Consider the following 25,532-nt stretch of genomic DNA (forward strand, 5'->3'; position numbering starts at 1 on the left):
GCCTAGGGCAACACTAAGTGTTGCCAGGTGTAATCTGACATTTCCATTGGAAAGTTTGACAGTTTTTAGCATACCATCACTCAGGACGTTTTGTCATTTAATCGTGAATTGTTCTATTTACAGGGAATTAAAAAATTCATCTCGGCCAAAAAATGGAATTAACTCGTGAACATTTTCGGGCGATCATTTTTCACAACTTTCGACGTGGATTATCACGACAAGAGTGCATCGATGAACTAAAATCTTTGTATGGCTATGAAGCACCATCCTATAGCACTGTGAAAAACTGGTACAACGAATTCAATCGTGGCCGACGCGCGCTCAAAGACTAATTCCGTGAAGGTCGTCCAAAAACAGCCGTTGTACCAGAAAACCTCGATGCCGTACGTGAACTGATAATGCAAGACCGTCATCTAACATACCTTCAGATAGAGGCATGCCTATGCATTTCTCCCACCAGTATACTTTCGATATTGCATGAACGCCTGGCCGTAAAAAAGGTTTGTTCTCGTTGGATCCCGCACAATATGACAATTTCCGCGTTTTATTTATAATTTCCGGGTATTCCTTTATAAAAATATTTATAATTTAAAAATAAGTTAATTTTTTTTTATTAATAACACTTTTCAAAAAATCTGAAGAAAAATTTGCCATCGATGTGATAAGAGGGCAGTGGGGTATTTGAGGTATGCTGATTACGACTTTGAGTTGAATAATTTTCCACCACGTTCACTTTTTTGCCAGTTTAGTAAATCGTGGTGGCTTAACCCCTGCATACCTTGACCACAGTATAAAATATCCTGCTTGTTAGGTTTTCTTCTTATTTATTTTCGCCACGTGGTTATAGCCGAGTTTACAACAGCACCCCTGTTGTTCTTCCTTTTCGCTGTTTGTCGCCAATCGGTGATTCCAGAAGAACCTGACTTGATATTATACAATTTTTTTTTTCATTTTCTTAGAATTCATTGTTGAATTAAATCTTGGATATGTTAAAAAAAATATTTTTCTCCCAAAATTTTGCTCTTGACGTGTTCTTTAATGCAGCACCGCTGGCGCGATTTAGTAGACTTATTTTTGATATATTTCTGCTTCAGAACCCTAAAACCAAGCATAACTTTTTTAAGAAAGTAAATAATACCAGTTGTGACCGAACACAATCTTTTGTGAATACTAGAAGATCGGACAAAATAGGTAAGAGAAGAATATTGATCAAATCATGCTGGAAAAACTAAGCAGGATTTATGAATGGGTATAAGTGGGGCATTTGAGGGATGTAGAGAACCATTCCTTCATTCAAATTTAGCAAACCTTAACCCATGAAACAGACAATATACAAGCGGAAGATAGATGTGCCGATAGCCTGTGAGCAATATAAAAATATAAATGCTGGTAACTGGATTTCCAACAAAGAAAGCAAAGCTGCCATATTGACCTATGGGGAAAACGCTTTCCAAAACAAGCCGCTCTTGGGGAAATCCTACTAGACGCGGGCGGAATCTGTTTCAACAGCTGCTACCTTCCCCCGAGTATACTACAAAGTGATTATGAACGGGCCGTCGACAAATTAGTCCATGATGCCCTTACTACCACACCAAAAGTGGTGATTTCTATGGGTGGGCAATTCAATGGGGTAGTAAGGCGGGGTAAGGCTCTACACAAAGCGTTCGCCTTACTACATATACGCTATCGCTACTCCTAAACATCTATTCTATTTTTTATAAACTTCAAATTTTAGTAGTTTTTAATTGGTTGTGATTTTCTTGTGAAGAAAATCGTACATTGTCGTGGAGAATAGAAAATCTCAAGGACTCAACTTTTAGTTTACAAAATGTTGTTTCTTTTTTGATTATGAAGCAATTTTTAATGTAAAAATAATTTCTTACAATACCAGAATAGTAAGAATATGCTCGTTTATTAATTTTTCCTTATATTTTTCTAAAAAGCTGCTTTGTTTTGCTTGAGACATCTGTCCGCCGCTTTCATTTAAACTTTTTACTTATAATTTAATTTGCGTATAACCAAATTTGTCTACTCATATACACATATGTACATATTAAATTTGCGTGAAATTCATTGTGGCAACAGTTTGCTAACACAGCCGCTACACGCAGCTGCACAAATGTATAACTTAATATGTTTTTCTTTCGAATTTTCGCCCACGCTCTTTGCTATTGCAACTTATTATTTTATTGTTTTTACTTTTGCTTGCCTTTTATAATACTCGGTTTGCCACAGATTGTTATTTTTTCCGCCAACTTTTCTACTCATTCAACCCAAAAGCGCGAAGCTCGCTTAAAAACCAAATACTTCGGGCGAAGTGTGCTTGTGCGCCTAAAAGACGGCTGCGTTAAATTTACAGTTCATTGATTTTTGCGCAAATTTGCAGAGCTTTTTTATTTTACACCGAAGGGTGGCAATGAGAAATCAAAAAAATCAACGTAGACATGCAAATGAAGTGTATGAAATTGAACTTATGAGGTTTTTGTTGTGAATTGCCTTTGGGAAGTTGTGCGTGGTTATGCCTTTTTCGAGTTTTTTTGTTTTTGGAATTTTTTTTTTGTATTTGCAAGTTTTTTTTTATAATTTTTTCTTCTGAAGTGGGTTATGAACTTTTAAGGCGGAAATAATATAATAAGAAATAAATAGATGCGTATGTGTGTGCTTGTTTGTGTGCTTATAAATTTCATGTGTGCGTATTTTGCCACAGAAATATGAGTGATGTGTTTTGTGAAATAATGATGCTGCTATAAATTGATTTCCAACTTCATTGATGCGTATATAAGTAGTATACTATATATCTATGTGTGTGTTGCTATATAAGCGTAACTCAAATTGGGTTTATTTGAGTTTTATCAGCAACATTTTGTATATTTTTTTGTATAATATTTTTATACGTATTAAAATGTTATAATGAAGGAAGTTCTCGGACTTTATGGAAAAATTTAATAATAGAAAAGTCTTAATTGTACAATAAGCCACCCTTACACAGTGAAATAGCAGCGAAAGCTTCAGATATTTTTTCTTTGAACTTTCTGGGGCACTGTGAGACTCTGTTATGCACATAAGTGTTTGACTCCCAGAAAATTACAGGGAAAGAGTGAGAAAGTGAAAGTTACTAAGTGAAACAGAGTTGGCAACTTGTTAGAATTCTCAATTCCATTCTAACATTAGCTTGTTATTACTTGAACAATTGATTTACCACATGTTAGTAGACAAATGTTGTAGTCCTATTTGTCCCGTCAAAGTGGCTATAAGTATATTGTGTATTATGTGGATCGGCTTAGTTGAGACCTATTGAGGGACTTCAACACGATTTATAAGTATTAATATGGTAGATAGTAATATATGTATATTACAGTAGACTGAGGTACTGGAATCTAGTAGTGCTTGTACTTCTAGATTCCAGCACAAAAACTAGGTTCCAACAGAAGAAAATTCATCGAGCTACTTGGCTGTCTCCGGATAGAAAAATTTGAGATCAGATCGATCATGTTGTGATAGATGGATGACATGTCTCCAGTGGATTTAACTTCGACACAGACAGCTAACTCTACTATCTGCTTCTGTGTAACAAAAAACGCAATTCAACAAGATACAATCACAATCGCTTGTACTCCTGCTCTCCGAGAGCACCAATCAGCATCTGGGTCTAAGCGCACTGTGGGGCAGAATTTCAAGCTCCTAACGTACAGCTGCCAACGAAACCATTGGTTTTCAAAAAAGGCAAAAGAACAACTGGCACGATGCCTATCTCGTAATATTGCGATCGACCACAACACGAGCGGGGTAAGAAAGATACCGAGAGTTAAAGGAGGCAGCGAGACAGATATGCAGACAAAAAAAGAGACGGAAATATATGATAATAAAAATTTGAGAAGTTAGCCGACAGTGGTAATGCTCGAAAATCCTACGGGGACTAACAGAAGGTTTGAAGACTCTCGTTGGACCCAAAGTGGTAATCCAGTGGGTGATGTTCAGAGCATACTGAAGTTATGGAGAAAACACTTCTTCAGTCTTCTAAACGGGAGTGAAGGTAATTTTTGTAGATGGCGAACCTGATTCCATAATCGATGACGATGGAATAGATGTTCCATTGCCCAAATATACAAATTACCCGCTTGAAGAACAACCGAAGATGAATTGACAAGGTGCTAGCATAAACTTCTTTGCAAAATAAGTCGGATGAAAGCATATCCTATGGTTAGAGCCTAAGTACGCTCTGCTCAATCCCAAACTCAAAAATCTGCACCAAATATCGTGGGATGAGCCTCCTAAATATCGCATATAAGGTCTTATCGAACGTACTGTGTGAAAGTCAACAGACTGATTTGACCTTATCAGTGTCGCTATAGAACTGGAAAGTCAACAACTGACCATGCACGGATGAACGCCATCTCTTCGTCAATTTTAATGCCGTCTTCGACAGCACAAAAAGGAACTGCCTCTATGTCGCTATGTTTGAACTTGGTTTCCCCCAAAACTAATTCGGCTGTGTAAACTGACGATGAGACGCACAAAAAGCTACGTCGGAGTCGGGGAATCGTGAGACTTCTTCAAGCTACTGCTGGAGAAACTAATACGAGCTTCAGAGCTTAATAGAGAATGTGCAATCTTCTATAAGAGTGTACAGCTGCTGACGTACACCGATGATATTTTTATAGTTGGACTCAGCAAACGCGCCGATAGCTCTGCTATCTAACGACTAGATAAGGACGAGGCTTATGAGTTTGGTGGTGAACGAGGACAAGACGAAATATCTCCTGTCATCAAACAAACAGTAATCGCATTCGCGATTTGGCTCGCACGTCATTGTTGACAGTCATAACATTGAAATCGTAGATTTCGTCTATCTTGGAACCATAATCAACATCAACAACATTATCAAATTGTTGGAGGAAGGTTTTGCGGAAGATTTACGATTCTTTGCGCATTTACAACAGCGATGGAACGATGAGCTGTACGAGATATACGGCGACAATGGCATAGTTCAGCGAATTAGGAGACATCGACTGCGTTGGCTGTCCGCATTGAAGAAAACACTCCAGTTTGAAGATTTTCGATTCAGTGTACATCCGTAGAAGCAGACAAAGAACTCCACTTTGTTGGAGAGATCAGATGGAAAAGAACCTGGCTGCACTTGGTATCCCGGATTAGAGCCGAGTGCGAAACAAAGAAGCGAGTGACGCGCTGTTGTTAACTTGGCTTTAATCGCGTAAGCGGTGTCTACGCCAGTAAAGAAGAAGAAGTCTGAGGTTATAGCTGACTGAGAATTATTTTACAACAAGTAAGGAAGAGCTAAGTTCGGGTGTCATCGAACATTCTATACTCTCGCATGATAAAGTGATAATCGAGATTTCATTATACGTTATTTACATATTTTTCAAATACCGTATTTGTGTAAAGTTTTATTCCGCTATCATCATTGGTTCCTAATGTATATACTCGTATTATACAGAAAAGGCATCAGATGGAATTCAAAACAGCGTTATATTGGAAGAAGGCGTGCTTGTGAACCGATTTCACCCATATTTCGTACATGTCATCAGGGTGTTAAGAAAATATTATATACCGAATTTCATTGAAATCGGTCTAGTAGTTCCTGAGAGATGGTTTTTGGTCCATAAGTGGGCGAGGCCACGCCCATTTTCAATTTCAAAAAAAAAAGCCTGGGTGCAGCTTCCTTCTGCCATTTCTTTCGTAAAATTTAGTGTTTCTGACGTTTTTTGTTAGTCAATTAACGCACTTTTAGTGATTTTCAACATAACCTTTGTATGGGAGGTGGACGTAGTTATTATACGATTTCTTCCATTTTTAAACTGTATATGGAAATGCCTGAAGAAAACGACTGTGTAGAGTTTGGTTGACATAGCTATAGTAGTTTCCGAGATATGTATAAAAAACTTAGTAGGGGGCGGGGCCACGCCCACTTTTCCAAAAAAAATACGTCCAAATATGCCCCTCCCTAATGCGATCCTTTGTGCCAAATTTCACTTTAATATCTTTATTTGTGGCTTAGTTATGACACTTTATAGGTTTTCGGTTTTCGCCATTTTGTGGGCGTGGCAGTTAGCCGATTTTGCCCATCTTCGAACTTAACCTTCTTATGGAGCCAAGAAATACGTGTACCAAGTTTCATCATGATATCTCAATTTTTACTCAAGTTACAGCTTGCACGGACGGACGGACGGACGGACGGACGGACAGACAGACATCCGGATTTCGACTCTACTCGTCACCCTGATCACTTTGGTGTATATAACCCTATATCTGACTCTTTTAGTTTTAGGACTTACAAACAATCGTTATGTGAACAAAACTATAATACTCTCCTTAGCAACATTGTTGCGAGAGTATAAAAATGAGCGTGCAATATGGCGTTATGATAAGAATTTAGAAAGAAATTAATGAAAACCAAATTCCATTGTAAAATATTTAGCGAAGACATTTTCGTCGTTGATGTATCACTGGCTAACTGATATTTTAGAAAAGTCTAGTTTAAAAAGCATAATATTGAGGGTTCACTTATAGTTTTCTTGAATCAATAAAGATTAAATGGAATATGAAACTTATTCTGATAATAATTTAAAAAAAAACAGGGAGCATCTTAAAGATCGGTCTTAAATTGTAAACAACTGCAAGTTTTTAAGGAGGAATACGACCAGAAGCGGCCAGTTTTGGCCAATGGGAGAGCAATTATGTACCATCGATAATGACTCGCCGAAAGCGCTTGGATCTTGATTCGGATGTACTTATACATCCACCTTATAGTCCGGACCTAATAAGAAGTGATTACTCTACCTAAAGCGGCCTATATACCTATTTTTTACTGGCTCGTTACCTTATATATAACTAACGACTTAATAACTTTTTATAAACACATACAATTGAAAATAAAAACTAACATATTTACGTATATCATATACAAACTTCCTGTATTCTTAAAGTTTTGCGAAACCTTCAAAAATTCATTCGAAAATTTAGCAATAATTTTTGAAAAGAAAAAGAACAACAACAAAAAGTTAAATGACACGACCAAAAAAAGAAGCAAATTTGCAGCATCATCTCGGTTATCAGCGCTTTTAGTACGAATTTAATTTCCGCACAAACACCGGTGAGCACGCACACAGCCTCACACACCTACATATATATGTATATAGTGACAGTTTAGCGATTGAGATTCACAAAGTGCAAATACTTTGCTTGTAGTTCGCTCCAAACGATTTTACACCACAAAAATTAAGTTTTCACACAAAGTTTCTGGAAGCCGTCGACGCCGCCACTGATGACAGCATTTCCTCTGTCTCTATTTTAAAGTCATGCGCTTGTAAGTTGGTGTATGTGTGTGTGTTCGTGTTGCTGTTGCTGTTTTACTTTTTTTGTGAAATTGCAAATTTGAAAAGTTTTCAATGTAAGTGCGATTTTGAAATGTCGAAACTCAAAACATTCAACCACAAAATGGTTTTTGCTGAATGGAATCGAGTTGCCAACTTCAACATTTTCCTTTCGGCTTCATTGGCTTGCAGATTGGGCGAAAAGATTTCGGCGCGCTTGTTTTTAGGGTGAGCGCACACTTTTGCTAGCAAGCGGCGGGGTGGGTGAATATATACATATTGTTGTTTATATTAGGGAGAGCCAAAAACGACATTTTTTTGTGAAAAAATATAAAAAATTGGAAAAAATAGCTTTTGCGATTATAGTCTGAACCTGGAATAATTTTGGAAAATCAAATTCGAACTTTTTTGGAGCCCGTTAAATTCTGTATAAAATTGGGTTAAGCATCCAAAAAAATACGAAAATATTCTTGTTTCATTTATATAGGAAATAAAAAATCAGATGCGTCTACCTGTTAGAATCAATATTAAGTTTAAACTATACCAGAATCCAGTCGCACTAAAAGATGGTGGATGGCGCATGAGTATGCGACTCGTCAGAGGAACTTACATCCAACATTAGACGAATGAAAAATGTAGAATGGAGTGGGCGCTGGGATCTATTGCTCGGAACTGGAGCTCAGACAACTCATCAATCTTTCGGAATGCTGCAGTACCTTCCAAGTGGAAGCCTTTGTGGGCATAAAAGCGGCTGAGGTAACTAACAACGCATCAAAAGTCATAAAGAAGATTAATATATATATACTTCCACAGCCAAACTGCAGTTAAGGCAATAATCTCACATCACGCTACGTCAGAAAATGTTCTTGGTAGAAGTGAGACAGTAGAAGTGGCGGCTGACCAAACCGATTTCTTATACTTTTACTGTATTCCAAGTCGCAAAGAAATTCCGTGATAAGAAATAGCTAAGAAGGTTGCTAAAAGTATCACTCGTCTGACTACTGAACCAGTCGAGGAAATACTTAAGACACTGAAAACTATACGTGAGGAAATTTCCGAAACGGATCAGAATGAGATGGAATGCTTTAAGGGCTTTAAGGGCATGCAGGATCGCGAAGATAATGTGCAAAAGTATAGAAGAAAAAAACACATGCTTTTTCCCATACGGTATCGGAAGGACAGCGGGATGGTTGTTGGCCTAATGACAGGTCACAACTTACTGGGATCACATGCGAAGCGAAGGTGCTTTATTGATGACGATACATGCAGAACAGTAGGCGTAAGAGAGACGCTGGAATATCATCTATGCTTCTGTACAGGCTTTTTTAGAGCTCGTCTTAGATATCTAGAAGCTTTGCTGTTCAAACGTCTAGATAAAGTACTAAACTTGTATGGATGAAGTTACTCTTAAAGTACGCAAGAAGTGCTGACGTCCGGTTTAACGAATACTTCACCTCAAATTTAAATGAACTTCTATTCACTTACTAAAGACCAGTAGGCTTATGTATGGCGTAACAGCCGGTTAGTATAATCTAACCTCAGAAGAAACCCTTGGAGGGATCAATAAGAATCTGCAATATTACAAAGCAGATATGGCCCAAGTATGACAGGAATAGAACCAAGGAAGTATTAAATATGTCCAGAAGTAGTAGGCGCATTCGTACAGCTACTATAAAGGGACACTGGACTTTTGGAGAGTATATAGTACGCTAAAATGGGTCTGCTCTATAACAATATTTGCCGCTGCTACAAGCTAGAAGGGAATACGGAAACTGTTTTCAACTTTCTCTGTGAACGCACAGTTCTACCATAAACCCAACACATAATCCATGGAACCAATAAGGCACCACAGCTTGAATGGTTGGCCGTAAATAGTATAACCGGTATAAGTAGTTACATTGAGAGTACCAATGATTTGAGCGTAATGGTGAGGTTAGATCTCTATGCCGCACCAATATGGTTGCATGGATGCAGTGAAATGCAGACAAAGAAGCTACAGACATGTCAGAACACTGCACTCCGGACTACAATGGGATGCCTCACATCGAACACCTGCAAAGTGAAGCCCGCATGTTTTCAGTTAAGGAGCCCATTGAACTCCTCTCCAAGCAGTTTGTCAGAAACCCTTTTTGGAGTATCAAGAGGTATTTCCTCAATAACGTCGGCGACTTAAAAAAATACCTTGACCAGACTTCGGACACAATAAACTTCAGACATGCACTGATCGCCATTCACAGTGGAGCTATAAATATATTCACCGATTCACTTTCAGTGAATGCATAAGACGAGCTCGAGTTGTCGCGAGAATCGAGAGTGATCCTTGCGCAGCTCCATTCTGACCACTGTAGCCGGTTAAACTCCTACTTATCCAGAATCGACTCCAACATATCAATCATATGTCCAGCTTACGAAGAGTCCCCAAGAACCACTTCTTTGCATGCCCAGCCAACTGTACATAACTGACAACCCTAGCACGTTTACTTGACGTTCTGTTGGATGACCTTGATGACAATTTATCTGAACCTTACCATCCTAAAGAGGACTGGATAACCGTTATAATAACAACAGTGCAACGGTGAGATGGAATAAGAAAATCATAAGGTTCTGCGATAGTACATCAACATGGCGCATTCAGCGCTTATTGAGCCCATAATGGTCTACATACCTATAACCTAACCTAACCTAGCTTCGAACAAAGAGCCAACATTAAATTTTCTTTTAAAATTAGTAAAACTTTTACTGAAACGTTTCAATTGGTGAAACAAGTTTATGGCGATGATTGTCTATCTCGTAGCAGAGTGCACGAGTGGTTTCAACGTTTTCAAAGTGATCGTGAGGACAGAAATGCTGATCAACATGTGGGTCAATCAAATTCTGTGATCACCGAAAATTCCATCGAAACTGTGAGTGAATTCATCAAAAATCAACCGAAATCATCATTGAAATTCATGGAAATGGAGTTGAACATCTCCAAAACATCGATTTATCGCATTTTGACCGAACATTTGGGATTACATGCATTTGCCCATGAAGAGAGAGCGTTACGCAGACGTATTTTTGTACAAAAAAGGGAAGAATGCCACGCAAGCCACAGATGAAATTTATGAAGCTTACGGCGACGATGCTGTTCTTGTAGCCCAACAATGATTCGTTCGAATTCGTTGAAAAAGTCGATGAAATTGTGGAAAAGATTGAGCAGGACTGTCACATAAGCAGCCATGACATCGTTAAGGAACTTAACATTCATCATCAAACGGTTTTGAACCATTTAAAAAAGGTTGGCAGCAAAAAGAAGCTCGATGTTTGGGTACAACATGAATTATCTGTGAAAAATTTAATGGAACGAATTAACATCTGCGATTCTTTGCTGATACGAAATGAAATCGAATCATTTCTGAAGCGTGCGGTAATAGGAGATGAAAAGTGTATGAATCAAATAGGACAATAATGTGTGAAAAAGATCATAGTCCAAGCATGGTGAAGCTCAACAAATGCAAAGCCAGGATTGACGCCTCGAAAGGTTATACTGAGTGTTTGGTGGGATTGGAAAAGAATCATCACTATGATATGCTCCAGCCTGGTCGATAGATTGATTTTACATTTTAATGTCAACTACCATTTGTTTCGGTCAACGCAGAATTCCCTTAATGGAGTAAATTTGGCTCCAAGAGAAGCCTGTGAAAATTACTTTTCGCAGTTTTTCGCCGAGAAACCAGACATTTTTACACTGATGGAATGATGTCTCTAGCGGAAAAATGGCAAAAAGTTGCCAAACAAAATGGTACATATTTGGTTCGTTAAAGTTCATAATAAATATAAAGAAAAATAAGTTGAAGTTTCAATAAAAATACGAAAAGACTTTTTCGACTACCCATTATATACTTTTATTTTAACTCGGGCAGCATTTCACGGTATCTAAAGAAAAATGTTTATAGGCTCACCCTATATACATATATAAATATATGCATATACATATCTTTGTGTATAATTGTTGCCACTTACCTTGTTGCCAGATCGCGATGCACGAAATTCATTTGCTCCAAATGCTTCATGCCCGATGCAATTTGCGTAGCTATGTACACCAAGCTGCCATAACTGTATATATACATATAACACATACATAAATATCCGTTTGTATGCGTTGCAATAATCAACGGTATTATTATCCCCCAATTTTTAGTTGGATTTTACCATTTCATGCATAGCCAGGTGTGCAGTGGGGAGACATGCAAGTTGTGTATGTGTGTGTATTTATGTTTTTATTCGAGCATGTAAAAAGTTTGGCGCCATCAATCCAACACCCACACACGCACATAAAAATGGCAGATAAGACCAAGCAACAGCAACAACATAAACGTACGTTGTCCAACAAAACAACAAATTGAGACGAAGAAAAATGCCGGCAAACGGTGGCGGCGGCGGAGTTTACGACGATGATGATGTTGTTGTTGGTATGACGTTGTGACATTGTTGTGGGTCGTTTTGTTGTATGTTATGCCGCATGCATTTGTTTGGTGAAAATTATCGACACGAGACCGGAAGCGTGGCAGGACAAGTCAGGAAAATTAATAATAATGTGCATGATCATTATTGCGTTTGCCGACGTTTGTTGGTAGTTATGGTGTTTGTTGTTCAGGGTTTTTTCGGTGTGCAGAGGCGGTGGCGACCAAAAATGTTTTCAACATTTGTTGTGTTATTTATGGTGGTGTTGTTGTTGTTGTTATATTTGCAGACGCCGCACGGTGTTGAAGTCGTTGTCGTATACGCAAACGTGGTTTTTGTTGTAGTCGTTGTAGGTGTTGTTGTCGTCATCATCAGCCGAACGGAAGTCGGAAACAAGATAAAGCGCAAAGGATGTAAAAAGAGAAATGAAATGAAAAGTTTGTTAAATATTTTGTTGAGGTTATGTTGGTTATGTTTAAATAGCCTGCGTGTGGAGGCATTCACAGTTAGTTTGGTGGGTTTACAGCTTAAGATATTTTTGATAATTCAGTTGTGAGGCTTTGTTTGCATATTTCATATGTTATCCTGGGACATATGTATATTCGGTAATGTTTCGTATATTTATACTATGAACAGGGTATATTAGGTTCGCCATCAACTAGTCTCTCAGTTTTTGAGGTTATAATCTGAAATTTCGCACATAGCGATTTCCGTGGAAATATAGTAACGAGGAAAGAGAAAGGAAGGCAATGATTGACCTGTATTGCTGCTGAGAAGCCTTTGGTAAAAGGTGGGGACTCTTACCAAAGGTGGTTCTGTGGTTCTATGAAAGCATAGTAAAGCCTATAATGTTCTACGGTAGTTTTATTTCATGGAAGGCGCTAGAAAAGACCGTACTCGTCAATAAATTGGCGAGTGTTCAACGGGTGGCTCTCATCAGTACGTGCGGTGCTGTGCTCTACCTACACTGACTATAGCGTTTATTGTGTTGTTGTACTTAGCGTCGATGGATATAGCCGAAAGTTGCGCTCAGACGCAGAGAAGCTGAGTACTTAGATGAGTGAAAATCTCGCTGGAGGAGGAGAGCGGCGAGCATTTTTACTAATGGATCAAAGCATGCGAGAATAATAATAATTGATGGTGTCGCACACTGTCGGAAACCATTCATCAGCTTGAATTTTGGACTTCATGACCATTACAGCGGATGAAGTCATGTGTAGAAGTTCACGAAAGTTCTCTGACCACCATTCACTTAGGTTTGCCGAAAAACGATTCTTGTCGATATGACTCAAGCAGCTCACGATTTCCTGTCTTATATCATGCATCCTCTGGGTATCCAAAGAAAATCCTATTGAAGATGTGCTATAGTGAGAAGACAACATTCCTTTCTGCGCCGTTTTGCACAGGGCTTGACACCAGCCACTTAAAAAAACACCCTCGGTGTCTACGCCAATAAAGAAGAAGAAGACCACTGCAGTGACTTCCAAAGGGGAAATGCCTTTAATAAAGGTCATCTACAGCGCCGGAACCTTCTTTAGAGTGGTAAATATTCATGCTGTGAGAGAGGCAACGATATTAGCCTTGTGATTCGAGAAGGAATATCTTAACTCCTTTTTTCTAGCATCGAATTTGGGTGCCTGGTCCCAGTGGTATTGCAGGAAACTGTAAGGCTGATCAGCTTGCTAGGACAGGCATATCAGCATCACTAACAGCAGAACGGCAACGGGTAGGAGCTAGGCTTCTTGGTTTCTTGCAGTTCGCTACTGGTTTGTTGAACCTCAGACCAGCTAAGCACGTGTTGGTCAACTACTAGATGCAACAAGGTCTTTCTGGTCTATAGTAAGTCGTGAGAGGTCTAGGGAGCACTTCGCTCTTAGCGGGGGACATTCTATGGTTGTAAGAGTGCTAACTGGACACTTTCGATCGGGACTCATGCGGTAAAAGTGTACATTTTACCGGATACCAGTTGCTTCAGCTGCTGGTAAGAGGTTGAGATAAGAACATTTCAAACCTTTCTCCTCATATGCTTCGACGAGATCAAGGCTAAGACTTTTCGAATCGCACACTCTTAGACTTTGTGATAGGTACAGGACGCTTTATTTATAATTAAATTTTTGAAATAAGGTCGAGTTTATTAGCCATTTTGAGTAAGTATTGTCCTCTGCGGCCTTCGTGCTAAGATATTTATACGATGATGGATGTTGCCGGATGCGCATTCTCTAAGTTGTCTGGGAGAGGCGGTTATAGATCAACTCTCGTTATAGCACGCTAAAGTTTGAGCATTCTTGCCACTTTCTTGAACACTTTCAGCCTCCCCGGCGAATAAAGTGCAATTGAAATTGGCTTTGATGAATTCGTAATGGATTCAGTACATTTCGTTGTATTATGAGAGGTGAATCTATCTCTAAAAACTCTTGAAAATTATGATTTTTTTTTATTTAACTTTCTACGAAATCAGTTTTATTATGTTATCTATCTTACGCATTCGTACACACACAATCTTAAACTCGTGTTTCTCTCATTCCATTAACTCATTCAATACCTCTTTGTACTTAGTACGCTCACTCACCTTAAGCTCTTATTCGTCATAATACCCGCTTGTAGACTATGCGTCGTTTCGGCTACATGCTCCTGCAGAAATTGATTTAAGTCACCCAGACATTCCGAGTAATCGAACACCATGCAAATGGGCTCGTCACGCAGACAGGCGCCAAGTAAATGCGCCACATTCGGATCGTTGAGGCGGGCGAGCTGTTTCGCCTTGTTGCGAAACTCTTTACGCATATGATCGGGCGCGCCGGGTCGGAGTGTGGCGACTGCTACCAAATTGGCGCTGGGGAAGAGAAATAAGGTATATATCGGGTGATTTTTAAGAGCTTGATAACTTTTTTAAAAAAAACGCATAAAATTTGCAAAATCTCATCGGTTCTTTATTTGAAACGTTAGATTGGTTCATGACATTTACTTTTTGAAGATAATTTCATTTAAATGTTGACCGCGGCTGCGTCTTAGGTGGTCCATTCGGAAAGTCCAATTTTGGGCAACTTTTTCGAGCATTTCGGCCGGAATAGCCCGAATATCTTCGGAAATGTTGTCTTCCAAAGCTGGAATAGTTGCTGGCTTATTTCTGTAGACTTTAGACTTGACGTAGCCCCACAAAAAATAGTCTAAAGGCGTTAAATCGCATGATCTTGGTGGTTAACTTTACGGGTCCATTTCTTGAGAATGAATTGTTCTCCGAAGTTTTCCCTCAAAAATGGCCATAGAATCGCGAGCTGTGTAAGATGTAGCGCCATCTTGTTGAAACCACATGTCAACCAAGATGCTAACAAACTTTTGTTGCCAAAATGGAAGAACTGAACTCAGTTTTTATTTATTTTTTGTGGGCTGTCAAGTCTAAAGTCTACAGAAATAAGCCAGCCAACTATTCCAGCTTTCTTTGAAGACAACATTTCCGGAAGAAATTCGGGCTTATTCCTCCGCCGAAATGCCGGAAAAAGTTGTCCCAAAATTGACTTTCCGAATGGACCACCTAAGACACGCAGCCAAGTGTCAACATTTAAATGAAATTATTCTCAAAAGTAAATGTCATGAACCAATCTAACGTTTCAAATAAAGAACCGATGGAGACTTTTTGCAATTTTATGCGTTTTGGGAAAGAGAAATATATATAAAGTATTCTAACGATAAGTATTGTGACATATATTACAGCTATATATGGCATCTATCTATTACTTGTATTGTTAAATAACTGTCAAGGAGTCACAATATAAAATTAGTTTTATAATAAAAATTGCACATTTATTAGTTTTAATAACTTAAAGCTACCATTTAGAATCATTTTATAGACGACTGGTGGTTAAAAATGTTATTTTAAGCGTAAAGATATCTGTACCAAAGACGCGAAGTAATAGCTGAGATGTGCAAGTGCAAGGTTACCGTAAGTACTGCTACTTTTTTTAAATATGCCGTATCGAATTAAACTTTAATATTCTACGGATTTATTAAATATTATTGATTATACGGGGCTTAGTATCGATACTTCCATACTATATCCTCAAAATATAGGAAACTCAGGAAATGCAGAGTTTCAGGGATTTATAGCTTCGGTGCAATTGAATATATATTTTCTACCTGTTATGGTTATTTCAGTGGTTTAAAACATCCTACAAATTGTTTTGTAGAATACTGCCTAGTTGATAGCTCTTGATGGTATTAAATTACTAGTGCGTGTCGGTTACGAACGAGCGACAGTTACGAGAATGTAAATATTATTCGGTCTATAATATCAATAGCAGATTCAGAGGGTGAAAATGGGGGAAATTGTAGTAGTCGACTTATATAATTCGTAGTTTTCTTCACATATTCTGCACCCGTCCTGTGGCGAATGGGCGCTCTGAACTCTTTTTCGACACATCGTCGCATGAAAACGTGTCTGAGAACGAACATGCTTCATGACATTGAAGTCACTGCAGATGAAGTTATCGAAATATTCTCAAAACTTGGACACATCATTTTGTTTTGTGAACCCCCACAAAAACTATTTTTGGATCCGCCCGTGGTCTATAATTTTTATGTTGTCATAAAAGGCTTATTTTTTCATAGTTCCAATATTCTGAAGACGCATTGGAAAGGTATTGTCTGTGTGTGTCCTTTCTCAGCCGAAAGTTTTCGTATATTTGTGGCAGTTTATGCTTAACTTTCTCTAGCTGAGCGAGCGTAACAAAAGTGGTTTGTACGACTTAAAAATTGGAAATAAATTTGAAGATGGGGAACTTGAAGAACTACTCTATGTAGGTTCTTACCAAATAATGGAAGAGCTCATCGAAACATTCAAGTAGGCATTTCAAAAATTTTCACAGCAAACGGATACATGAAAAGCAAGGAGATTGGATGATGATAACCGATTATGCATGTAAGAAATACTGTGTGAGCGCTACAAAAATAAGTTGTTTTAGCATCGGCTTGTGACTGATCATGAAAAATGGATACATTGCGACAACACAAAATGCAATATTTCATTTGCGAAATCCGGCCAAACAAGCAAATCGTCTGCAAATTCGAATATCCTTGACGCCAAAGTGTTGCACTGTATTTGCTGAGGTCAGAAGGAGGTGCTTTATTATAAGTTTTTAAACCGGTTGAAACCATTTTCTGGGACTGCTAACGCAAATAATCCGACAAGTTATAGCGTGCGTTTTGCGTCCGGATTTTGAGACCAGAAACGAGGGAAAAATTTCCATCTTCACAGCACCCAGCAGCACATTGCAAATCCGGTTAAAAACTATTCCGAATACAGCTGCTGGAAATTTTTGCCACACCCGCCTTATAGCCAAGAGCTTGCCCCTCCTCTCTTACTGGAATATGGTTCACATCTTCGACGTTTTCTTCTGTGTGTTATCCAAACTTATTACACGTTTTCTGATTACAGATATGTGATTCGAATTTGTTCTGAAAGCACTGAAAACTGAAATTAAGACTGTGATAGCAGTATAGCAAAGCAGAGCAGCTTGCGCAACCCATCCGCTAATAATTTTTATAATTTAATACTCATTTAAAGCCACTTCACTTAACTACTTTTCTGCTGAAATATAATATTTATATTTTTGCAGCTTTTATGAGCACAGATTCGTCAACTGTCCGCTGCATTAAAATGATTAAATTGTCAAGCATTTTTGTAATTTTTCTACGAATTTCATAACAATAATGAAAATGCATTTCACAAAATTTTTGTGATGATGATTTAATACCAAATGTTGTATATATGAAACCGACATGTCATAATGTGAAATAAAATATAAACGCACATATACACCCAAACAAACACACACACACACGAAAGCAATCAGAAATGCAATACCGGCAAGTGAGAGATAGAGAGCGAGTGGTAGTGTCGAAAGAGGCAGCGGTTCAATGTCTGTGTGTAAAGGACATTTGTGGAATGATAGCAATTTTGCAGCTGCCAAATGACCTGCAATATCATAGGTACACAAGCAACAGCAGCAGCTGACTTGGCTTAATACGTATCTCTTTATATATGTACATATATGTAAGTGTATGTGCATTGAAATCGGCTAACTCTGCTGGCCTGGTCGGTAGGTCGTACGCTCGTTTGCACGTTCGTCTGTTGGTTCGCTGCATACGGTCGTTGTGTGTCACATTGCGGCAGCATATAAAATTGTGTTGCGGTCATAAAACCTCAAAGTGCATTATGAACGTTATCCTTGCTGCGACAAAACAGGATATGTGAAATAATTAACATGCTCATAGTTGCACTAAAATGACCAGAACACACACACACACACATACGTGTCTATACATATATGAGGATGTTTGGTATATGTATGCATGTCAACTTATTACACGAGCAATATGTCGGACTGCCAGCTATATATGTATAAGCATCTAGCTATAAATATATTGGCGAGTATTGAGTTGCATTTGCATTCCATTTTCAGTTATGTTTTTTTTTGTTTCGTTTTGGCTCTCTGTTTTGTCACATCCTGTGCGCTTCAAATACAAAATCGAGTTGAGTCGGTTGCGGTTAGCCGGCTGCATATTGCATATATGGTTGAGTGCGGTGTGTGTGGCATGTTGCTGTCGTCCTTATCGAGGCTCTTAAGTGGCTTTATTGAAATTGTAATATTTGACAGAAGTCAAATGTGTGGTTCAAATGCATTGCCAAGCACTCGCACCAACGTCTAGCTACACATACATATATTCATATGACAGAGTACTGCACAGCGCTATATTAAGAGAGACTTCCACAAAGCCGCCGCAAAATGTTATGAGTGAGCAACGTAATTTAAATATATTAATTTTGCTGCCTATTGCACGTATGTTTTAGTTTATTTAATTATGTTCGTTAAAGCTAGGTTAGGTGTATGGCAAATCAATTATTCAATTTCCGTATGATTCTTATGCGAACCATTTAGGAGGCTTTATAAGGATTTTAGAGCAATAATAACACAGAGAGTTTGGAACCTGTCTTTGAAATACTTATCTAGTGAAAAGCAGAGGAGTGAGTTCGGGAACAGTGTGATACACTGATTATAGCGACCCTTCAACTTTTCGATACCATATTTGCTTCATAAAAAGGCATTAAGTTCGGCGCTCACCTTTTCATTCGACGAAAACTTCTTCCTAGCGAGCATTCTTTTGAAGGCTGATAACAAGAAACAGTGGTAGACAGTCAATAAAAATTATTTCATGCGCATCCCAAAAACAGACTCCAAAATCCAGCCAGCCGACTAGTGCGCTTTTCAACGATTTTGAGTCTGTTCATCGTGCGCAGTCTACTCGAATGACTGTCGAATGGACTTCGATGTGAAATTACTGAGCCCTTTTTCATCCATTATCACACATCGCCGCAAAAACTCGGGTTTGTTTTTGGTCAATAGTGAACACGCGCGGTATCCACTTACAATCTGTACGTTCTATTGATATCTTTTGATTGCCTGCTATTTCAGATAACTTCACTTTATGGTCATCCAAAATTATTTTCCGAGCTTTCGTAATATTTTCGTCGGTAACAACCATTTTGGTCCTTCATCATCCTCGGTGCTCATTTCACCACGTCTACAACAATCATACCAATCCTTGATGGTTGATTTTCCTGTGGCAGTTTCCAAAAACTCGTCATCATTGTTTCTACTGTATTTTCTCCCCTTCAGAAGGCAATATTTTATCAACACGCGAAATTCTTTTCCCCCCAATTTTTCCAAATAACAAAAGTTGGTTCATTCCAAATGCTATAATTCACACACTAATCATTCAAAAGCTGTGAAATTTATGTACACGCCTTCTGAATGTTATACTTAGTTAACTAAAAACCATATGGATCAGTCTTAGTAGTTCCATTAATGTGTCAGGGCGGGTACTATTCAATTGACTTGTAGTTGGGTAATGAGTTTTTCATCAAGTTGAGTCTGTCGGGCACATTTTTCTGCTTGCTTGCATATTCGAATTGATCTCAGTGCACTGAAGTAACATAGACTAACCATCCAATAGTCCCATTTTCGCTAAAAGAATTTACCACAACAAAGTAGTTTTATACTCGTAAACGTTTTATGTCAAAATCTAAGCCAAATCGGACTTCTGGGAGTCCATAGATTTTAGAAAAATTGCTTTGACAGATCACCCGGAAGCCGCTGTTCGACAGAACAGAATTGTCCACAGTTGCCTCGGATGCACATAGCGTGCTCTTAATCGACTAGTTTAAGGAAAAGACTACCGTTACAAGACACTACTATGACGAAATATTGAGTTCAGGCCTCCGTGAACCGCTAAGGAAAACTTAATCGAGCTATCATATGGACTGCTGTTCTACCCACGGAATTTGCGGATTTGTAGGACTTCTTTTTCTTTCCAAATGTTAAAAATTCACTTGCCAGATCCAGAGTCTCTAGCTAAAATATGAACACAATGTCTGCATTTTTGGCTGAAAACTATAAAATCATCGATTCGAGTTCAGAGAAGTGTGGCCTCTCTCTGCTTCTTAACTTTTTATGAGAAGACATATTTGAAGAAAAGCACCATGTACAGGTCAGACCTTCTCGCTAAAAACGTCTTTGATGTTTTGACAGTAAGCAAAGACAGTAGTTCTAATTGGACTCTGTCCTATTGACACTCATGTGGTTATACGAAAGATTTTTGAGAACGGAACTATTTAAAGTGCAGAAAGAAAAAAATGAAAATAGTGGAGACACTTTCTTCTCCAATGTCCAGTTTTCGTCAGACTAAGGTTAAAGCATCTCGGTTATTTTACTTTCTACAAGTCGGTTGCCGGCTCAATAAAATCGTGGTTGGCTCAAAGTTCTCCTTGTATGTCAATACGCGGCGGTTTCTTCGATCTATTCTGGGTATTCCAATGAACAGGAGTTGAGTTCAAACTTTTCAAATGGCATTATTCGTGACCTCTGTAATATCAGTTTGTTTAAATAACCTAAACTAGTATTTTCCGTACTTATCGACTTCATTTTAAGAAAATAGGGAGTCAAAAAGCTACTAGATATATCTTCATTTCAGAAAGTTGGCTGTTTCTTTTATTTTCATGGATTGAAAATAAATTTTTCAGTTTTGGACAGCAATACTACCTTTACTCTACAAACTAGGTTACGTGAGAGACGAATTCCATGAAGAGAGGCGCTCTTTTCCGCAAAATTGCTCATTTTTCAAACAAAACATTTCAGCAATACCAAGAGTTTTATTGGAAATTAAGTTCCTCCACCAAAATATACTTAATTGAATGCTAAAATTTAATTAAAGTCACCAGTTTGCCTGTCGTCCACCCATTTCGAGCTGTGCATCCGCGCTGATTAATTCATTTCATATCCATAAGAATATTAACAACCACAAGGTAAAGAGTAAATTAAAATATGCCAATTCACATTGCTGCATTGTTGTTGGGCGCTGTTGTTGTATCGTACAGGTAAAATTGAATATGAGCAAATACTGACATTTGTGGTTATGAAGCCGCAAAATTCGTACTCGTAATAACACCATCATACGAAGCAGCTCATACTGATACTCTTAGCACAGCAACAATAAGAACTACAAAAACTGTGTGTTTGTGTTTGTGTGGTAGGTAAAAAGAGCAAAAAGTCGGTTATGATGTGTGGCAGACTGATAAAATATTGATGGACATTCGGATAGACAGTTAGCAGACATACAATGGACACAAACGATGGACAATATAAAGTGTAGAGCATATAAAGCAATTCACTTGCATGCTAACGGTATATATGGATGTATGTGTTATATTAGGGTGGGCCAAAAATATTTTACTATTTATTAACTATTACATAATTTATGGTTTAAAACCGACCTATATATGAAGAAAAAAATATCCCTCAAAAGAAAAATGTTTAGCTTGATTTTAAATGGTTTCGATGAGCAATCAAAATTTTCTATAAATATTTGTAAATTGTATAAAAACTACTAAAAAGCATAATATTTTCCAAAAAAATTAACCTTTATATGAAGAAAAAAATATCCCTCAAAAGAAAAATGTTTAACTTGATTTTAAATCAATCAAGTTTTCTGTAAAAACGTGTAAAATTTTATGAAAAATACCAAAAAGCGCAAAATTTCTCAAAAAATTAACCTTTATATGAATAAAAAATACCTCTAAAAAATACTTAGCTTGAAGGTTTCGATGATTCAAAGTTTCCTATAAAAACCTCTAAAACTTTATGAAAAATACCAAAAAGCGCACAATTTCCCAAAATGTTAACTTTTATATGAAAAAATATCCCCCAAAATAAAAATATTTAGCTTTATTTTAAATGATTTCGATGAGCTTTCAAAAATTCGTTAAAACTCTGTTTTTATTAAAAATACCCAAAACCATTAAATTTCCAACATGGGAATTTTTTCATTTAAGAAATTCGTTAAATATGAACATTTCTATGCAAAAAACAAAAAATCTGCATATTTCGACTTTTTTACTTTTCAAAGCTTTTCAATATACGAATTTTTGATGAAAAAATACCCTTGTTGTTAATTTGTTAGGAAATTTTATGCTCTTCAAAAATCCACACAAAAATTTTGTCCCAAACAGTTCAAAAGTTATGGTAGTTTTAATAAAAATAGCTTTTTACGTATCCCACGTGTAGAAAATTTTGAAAGCTTACCGAGAGCTATTAAAATAACCCTAATATTATTCCTTTCAAGGATATTTTTTGCTCTGCATATAGCTACATTCTAACATACAAATTCGTAAGCTTACTTTGTGCCTCAACTTAATAAGTATGTACGTATGGGTGTTTATTGGAAAACTGGTTGGAAGAGACAGGCACAGATGGTGACTTTATTATTGTTGCCCAGATGAATGATAAAAATGGAAAATTAACATAGACACATTGCAGAGACACGTAAATATGAATGGACAAGTTGGAGTGCGAGTCAAGCCCTATGGATAGATAGGTTAGTACACTGCGTAGGATACTGCACGTCAGGATACGACTGGTGAGAATATAAGTGAATGTCATACAACTTGACAGGTTAGGATGTGCGATAGAGTGTTGTGATAACGCTAGGTAGTTTGGGTTAGAAGCAGGATATACACATTTAGGTGTGTCAGGTGGGTAGTAAATTTTTATAGCCAGGATATCACAGGTGATATGAGAATAGGCAGTTAAGGGCTCAGTAGTAGCTGAGCTGAAAATTCGTTGACTAAAGTAGTATGGTTGGCAGTTATCTGTTACTGTTTGTGGCATGTTGCAAGTGTTGTAGTTTTAATAAAAAAAAACTGGAAATGCTTTATGTGTTGGTTTGTTGGTTAAGATAGATAAGGTAACTTGAATATTATATAGGTTAGGGATTGGTGTTGAAATTCAGTCATATTGCATTCATAGAGCTAGGCTGGGAAGTTTTGATGCATCCACCACATAGCCCTGACCTTGCATCATCGGACTACCATTTGTTTCGGTCAAAGCAGATCCCTTAATGGAGATGCTTCAAGAATGCTTCAAGAGAAGCCTGTGAAAGTTAATTGTCACATTTTTTCGCCGAGGAACCAGACAAGTTTTACACTGATGGAATAAAGTTTCTAGCGGAAAAATGGCAGAAAGTGATCGACCAAAATACATACATATGTGTATTATTGAAACATCATTAAAAATAAAAAAAAGTAAATTAAGTTGAAGTTGGATTAGAAATACGAATAGCCTTCTTCGGCTGCCCTATATAAGTAAGGATGTCGACAAATCTATTCTTCTGCTTCCAATATGATTTTAGCAGATATTCCTTGAGATAAAAATGAATCTTTTTAAACAAATGAATACTGCTGTTGAGCTGGCTCAAAAATATCGGAGTCTTGAAGTGTCATAGGGCTCTACTCTTGGGTAACGAGTACATTTATACATTATATACTATATGTTTACATATAAAAAGCCTTAAGAGGCCAAATTAAATAAAGGTAGGCAGTTTCCAGTTTTATCCAATAAATATTTCAAGAAATCATAAATTTTTCATTCTTTCCTTTTTGTATTTCACATCTTTTCACAAACTCCAACACAACTAAGTTCTGTGCTCTCCGAAAATGTGCACATGTCACAAGTATAATAATGCATATAAAACATCCTTTATCCTGCACGTCAGTTGCATTGTCGTGCATTGCACAAATTTGTTACTCATACTATGCTTGCTGCTATTATTGTTGTTGTTTTTGGAGCTATACTCAACAATGTCATAATAAAAGCTTCAATTAAAACTTGCACGAAATCAAAGGTAGACAAATGGCGTTGCGGTCGCCCGAACAGACGACGAAACAATAAAGGCGCACACGCTTGCATGAGAGGAAGCTATCGCAGACGAAGGAAAGAACTGCATATCGAAGGTTGTGAGTGTACAAGTATGAAAGTGTGTGTGCGTATTTGCAGCTGTATAACGGTTTTATTAACTGTCGTTGGTGATGGCATAGTGCCAATGGCTTTGCGGACGCAACTATAATGGAATTTGTGATGAGCTTACGCTGTTGGCAGATGAGCGATGGAGGCTTAAGAATGCCGAGTATGTGGGGACAAGAACGGAAATAAAATAAAGAGAAATACTAAATGAAAGGTTATGATGGGAATACAACAAAGTGGAATTAAATAATCTAGAAACTACCGATATGAAATGAAATATCATAAAATCAGTTAAATAAAATAAAATGAAAAATAAAAATAAAATAAAATAGAGAGAAATGAAAATAAAATAAAATAAAATAAAATAAAATAAAATGAAACCAAAACCAAATAAATAAAAATAAAATAAAATAAAATAAAATAAAATAAAATAAAATATAATAAAGTGAAATAAAAATAAAATTAAATAAAAATACAATAAAATAAATTAAAATAAAACAAGTAAGGAAGGGCTTAGTTCGGGTGTCACCGAACATTTTATACTCTCGCATGATAAAGTGATAATCGAGATACTGTTATTAGCAACTTTTTTGCGAGAGTATAAAATGATGCCCTCTGAATTACATGAAAATGTCTGAGAGATTTACCGATATTTTCGGTGAAATATTAGGTTATGTTAGGTTAGGCACTGAGTTCTTCGTGTTCGATATCAGGGACCTTGAAAAGTTATAGTCCGATCACGACAATTTTTCCACAAGGGTTACATCAGCTCAAATACCATATTTGTGTAAAGTTTTATTCCGCTATCATCATTGGTTCCTAATGTATATACTATACAGAGAAGGCATCAGATGAAATTCAAAATAGCGTTATATTGGAAGAAGGCGTGGTTGTGAACTGATTTCACATATCATTTCACATTTCTTACATGTCATCAGGATGTTAAGAAAATATTATATACCGAATTTCATTGAAATCGGTCTAGTAGTTCCTGAGATATGGTTTCTGGTCCATAAGTGGGCGGGGCCACGCCCACTTTTCCAAAGAAATTACGTCCAAATTTGCCCCTTCCTAATGCGATCTTTTGTGTCAAATTTCACTTTAATATCTTTATTTATGGCTTAGTTATGACACTTTATAGGTTTTCGGTTTTCGCCATTTTGTGGGCGTGGCAGTGTGCCGATTTTTCCCATTTTCGAACTTAACCTTCTTATGGAGCCAAGAAATACGTGTACCAAGTTTCATCATGATATCTCAATTTTTACTCAAGTTACAGCTTGCACGGACGGACGGACAGACAGACATCCGGATTTCAACTCTACTCGTCACCCTGATCACTTTGGTATATATAACCCTATATCTGACTCTTTTAGTTTTAGGACTTACAAACAACCGTTATGTGAACAAA

General features: G+C 37.4%; 1 protein-coding gene across 1 annotated transcript in view; it reads right to left on the minus strand.

The window, feature by feature from the left end:
• Window positions 1-11,329: 11,329 nt before the first annotated feature.
• LOC120781358 (discoidin domain-containing receptor 2-like) overlaps window positions 11,330-25,532 on the minus strand; it is a 97,285-nt gene continuing 83,082 nt past the window's right edge. The window contains exons 10-11 of the mRNA XM_040113569.1: window positions 14,344-14,607; window positions 11,330-11,426 (exon numbers count right to left, since the gene is read on the minus strand). Of these exons, the coding sequence (XP_039969503.1) occupies window positions 11,330-11,426; window positions 14,344-14,607 (361 nt within the window). The remainder of the gene's footprint in view (window positions 11,427-14,343; window positions 14,608-25,532) is intronic.

The sequence above is a fragment of the Bactrocera tryoni genome, unplaced genomic scaffold, assembly GCF_016617805.1.
Source record: "Bactrocera tryoni isolate S06 unplaced genomic scaffold, CSIRO_BtryS06_freeze2 scaffold_643, whole genome shotgun sequence".
In the NCBI taxonomy this organism is placed as follows: Eukaryota; Metazoa; Arthropoda; class Insecta; order Diptera; family Tephritidae; genus Bactrocera; species Bactrocera tryoni.